Source organism: Gymnoscopelus microlampas, assembly GCF_963454915.1.
Source record: "Gymnoscopelus microlampas genome assembly, chromosome: 18".
Lineage (NCBI taxonomy): Eukaryota > Metazoa > Chordata > Actinopteri > Myctophiformes > Myctophidae > Gymnoscopelus > Gymnoscopelus microlampas.
This window is the reverse complement of record NC_139955.1, coordinates 45575208-45578556: the sequence shown is the minus strand read 5'-3', so window position 1 is coordinate 45578556 and position 3349 is coordinate 45575208. Positions and strand designations below refer to the sequence as shown.

General features: G+C 53.4%; 1 protein-coding gene across 1 annotated transcript; it reads right to left on the bottom strand.

Moving 5' to 3' along the window:
* Window positions 1–316: 316 nt before the first annotated feature.
* Window positions 317–2380, bottom strand: dcst2 (DC-STAMP domain containing 2; the record flags this gene model as incomplete). Its single annotated transcript, XM_084041839.1, has 1 exon — window positions 317–2380. One exon carries the CDS (start codon window positions 2378–2380, stop codon window positions 317–319), a length of 2064 nt encoding a protein of 687 aa, XP_083897965.1.
* Between the last annotated feature and the right edge of the window lie 969 nt (window positions 2381–3349).

Sequence of the window (3349 nt, the reverse complement as noted above, 5' to 3'; positions counted from 1 at the left end):
CAGACATACTTGAGGGGGGCAATGTTAAGTCAACCTGTTTTATACCCCTCAAAGATGTCCGCCGCTACCAAATGACACTTGTTGACGCCCCCTTCAGGATTTTTGGCACGCTCTATAGGTCTGAAGTGGTATGTATTGTAATAATAATCAAAATCTACAAAGTAACTTTTAACTAAAGTTTTCAAATAATTGTAGTGGAGTAAAAGTACTTTATTTGCCTCTGAGATGTAGTCGAGAAGTAAAAGTATTGAAAATTGGAAATACTCCAGTAAAGTACAGTACTTGAGTAAATGTACTTAGTTACTTTACACCACTGTCAGAATCCTCCCTGGTCGGACGTTTCCGACTCGATGTAATCGGCACTGTAATCCTTCTCATCGTCATCGCTGGAGTCCAGTTCGTCCTGGCTGTCGTCCTCGTAGCTCAGGGGTCGCCCGCACACGGCGCAGCCGTTCCCCAGGCTCTGGTAGCACGTCCGACAGTACAGGCCCCCGCACCGCAAGGTCGGGCAGAAGACCATGGCGTCCTGGTCCACGCCCTCCTTGGCCTCTCCGCAGGCCAGGCAGCACACGGGAGACACGCCCAGCAGACCGGCCACGTAGGAACCGCCTCGGAGGCGCAGCAGGAGAGTCAGGAGCTTGCTCCTCCACCCGTCTCCTCCTCCTCCTTCGTCGGCCCAACCGCTCCTCACCGTGGAGGTCACGGCCAGCCACAGGGCTCTGCCCAGGGGAATCCTTTCGGACGCAATGTGACCGTGGAGGAACAGGATCCTCTCCCGTTCCCTCGCAGGGTAGTAGCCGGCGCAGATCAGCCTCCTGCAGCGCTGGGCCAGACAGCCCGCCAGGCACACCAGCAGGACCAGCCCGTACAGGAAGCCGATCATGACGTAGCCCGTGTAATCCGGTTCCGAGGGATCCACGAGACACTCCCTGCTGAGGACGGTGACGTTTCCTCTCTGGAGGACGTCGAACGAAGTCACGATGTCCCTGAAGATGTCGGACGCGTAGCCCGTCCCGTTCACTTGAACCGCGAGCCTGACCGGAGCCCGGACGATGAGGTCTCCCTGGATCTGCCGCCGAACCAGGTCCAGTATCCAGAACACCATGACGTCCAGTCCCAGTATCAGCCCTCCCAGCGCCAGGTGTCTGAGCAGAGACACCACGCCCCGAACCACCGCGAGCCACTCGCTCGGCGTCAGGTACGGAGACATCGGCGCGATGTAGGTCCTAGCCTCATCGTCGGTCAGTGGCAGCACCGTAGGCCTGCCCGCTCGGCTCATTCTCTCGTCCAGCTCTTTGAACTCGACAGTGATGTAGATGTTGTCAAAGTCGCCCTGGTGGAGGTACTTGTGTTTGTACTTCACCGCCTTGTAGTACGCGTAAGCCAGGAGGAGGAGGCCTATGACGCCCATCCATCCTCCTCCTCCGAGCACCCGGAGCTTCCCCAGCTCCTCTGACACCTCCCCCAGGATCCGCTGGGACATCTTCTTCAGGGACTGGCTGCTGTCTATGTCCACGTCGACGGTCACGTTGGCGGAGATGTTGAACACAAACTCCTTATTGATGCGCTCGAACACTTCCATGGTGGTGTTTCCCAGCTTTTTCCTGAGCTGTTCGGCGACGTACGAGGGCAAGACGCAGAAGAGCGCGGGACCACGGGCCATCCCGCAGAGGGGGCGTGCCGTCTCCACGATGTCGCACAGGAAGTCGAAGACGCCCAGGAGCCGCTCGCAGTCGTCGATGGCGTCGTCGAACGCCACGTTGCACTTCCGGTACGGCGTGCCCATCTTCTCGTTGCACACCTCGCCGATGACGACCAAGAAGTGGAGGACGTTTTTCAGCGTGCCGGCGATGTGAAGGACGTTGTCTTTCAGGGCTTTGACGAGGTTCTCGACCCTGCCCGCCACCGAGTGGGCGTTCCTGGTGATCTCCCTGATGGCGTCCAACATGAGACGAAGGGGCATGGTCGCTCGCTTCATTAGCTCCAGGGTCTGGTTCACGACCAGCTCTTTCCCGCACACCAGGCTGTCGGCCGCCCGCTCAAAGTTGTCCAAGGTGTTGGCCACGGGGCCCTGCATCAGCCGAGCGGCGATGAAGAACAGCAGCAGCTTCTTGCCCTTCGCCGAGCAGAGCGTGGGTAGCATGAGGAGGACGTTGGTCCGTACGTCGACCGACAAGCCCATGCCGAACGCCGCTAGCATAGCCAGGCCCACGGTGCTGAAGGCGCAGAACCACGGGTCCTGCTTCTGGACAAACAGAGCCATGGCGCCGTAGACCGACACCAAACCCATCCCGAAGAAAAACGCACCGAAACTCCTCATCACCTCCGTCAGCGCAGACGAAGGTTCTGACCTTGTCGTCGACACTGAGACTGAATCCATGATGACTCCACTTTTCAGCATCCCGAGCTCGTCCTGTTAGATTCTGTCTTCCTGGAAAGGACATGAACCAAGTTCATGACCTTTGCTCTACTTTCTTTTTCGTTGGTGGGGATAGTGTCAAATGTATGTCACTCCATCTAGTGTTGTTCTCCATTGTTCGCTTTAAGAACTGTTCTTGTCGGTACCCGACACAGTCCTATCTCTCTGGTTCGCTATCTCTGTGTCTCCCTTTCTTTCTCTGTGTCTCCCTTTCTTTCTCTGTGTGCCCTCTTATGTCTCTAAGTTGTCCTTGAATGTATGTACAACATTGTACATAAGCTGAGCAGAGCTCTCTTCTGATGTCACACAAAAAAACAAACCATCTGCACCGGCCTAACAACGCCGATTTGCACAGGCGCCAAGCAGTTTGTCCGTTAACAGGTGGCGGGTTGGTGCACTTTTCACAAACATTTATGGAGCACCTTTATCCAAAGTGCTTCACATTTCATCCATTCACATATACATTCACACACAGGACGACAGAGGAAACCATGCAAGGAACTATAGCCTGCTCATCATCAGTTACGGGTTCAGTGTCTTGCTCAGGGGAACTGCAACACTAACCGGGAATCGAACCGGGGGAACCTTCCATTGTTGATGTACCTTCAGTGTTGTTTGTTAACCTATGCTGCATCGTTGTTATGTCGTAATGTCTGTATATTGTCTCATGTCATTTTGGGGACCACGGATGGAAAGTACCTTTAGTACCTAAGATTTTTTTATACAATCTATACATTTGAAAACTTGTGAAACGGGACATTCTGTAAAATGAGTACTTTTGGTACTTTAAGTACATTTTGATAAAAATACTTTTGTACTTTTACTCAAGTAAATGTAGAATTCTGGACTTTTACTTGTAACAGAGTATTTCTACATTTCAGTATTGATACTTTTACTTAAGTAAAAGACTTGAGTACTTTTCCTACCACT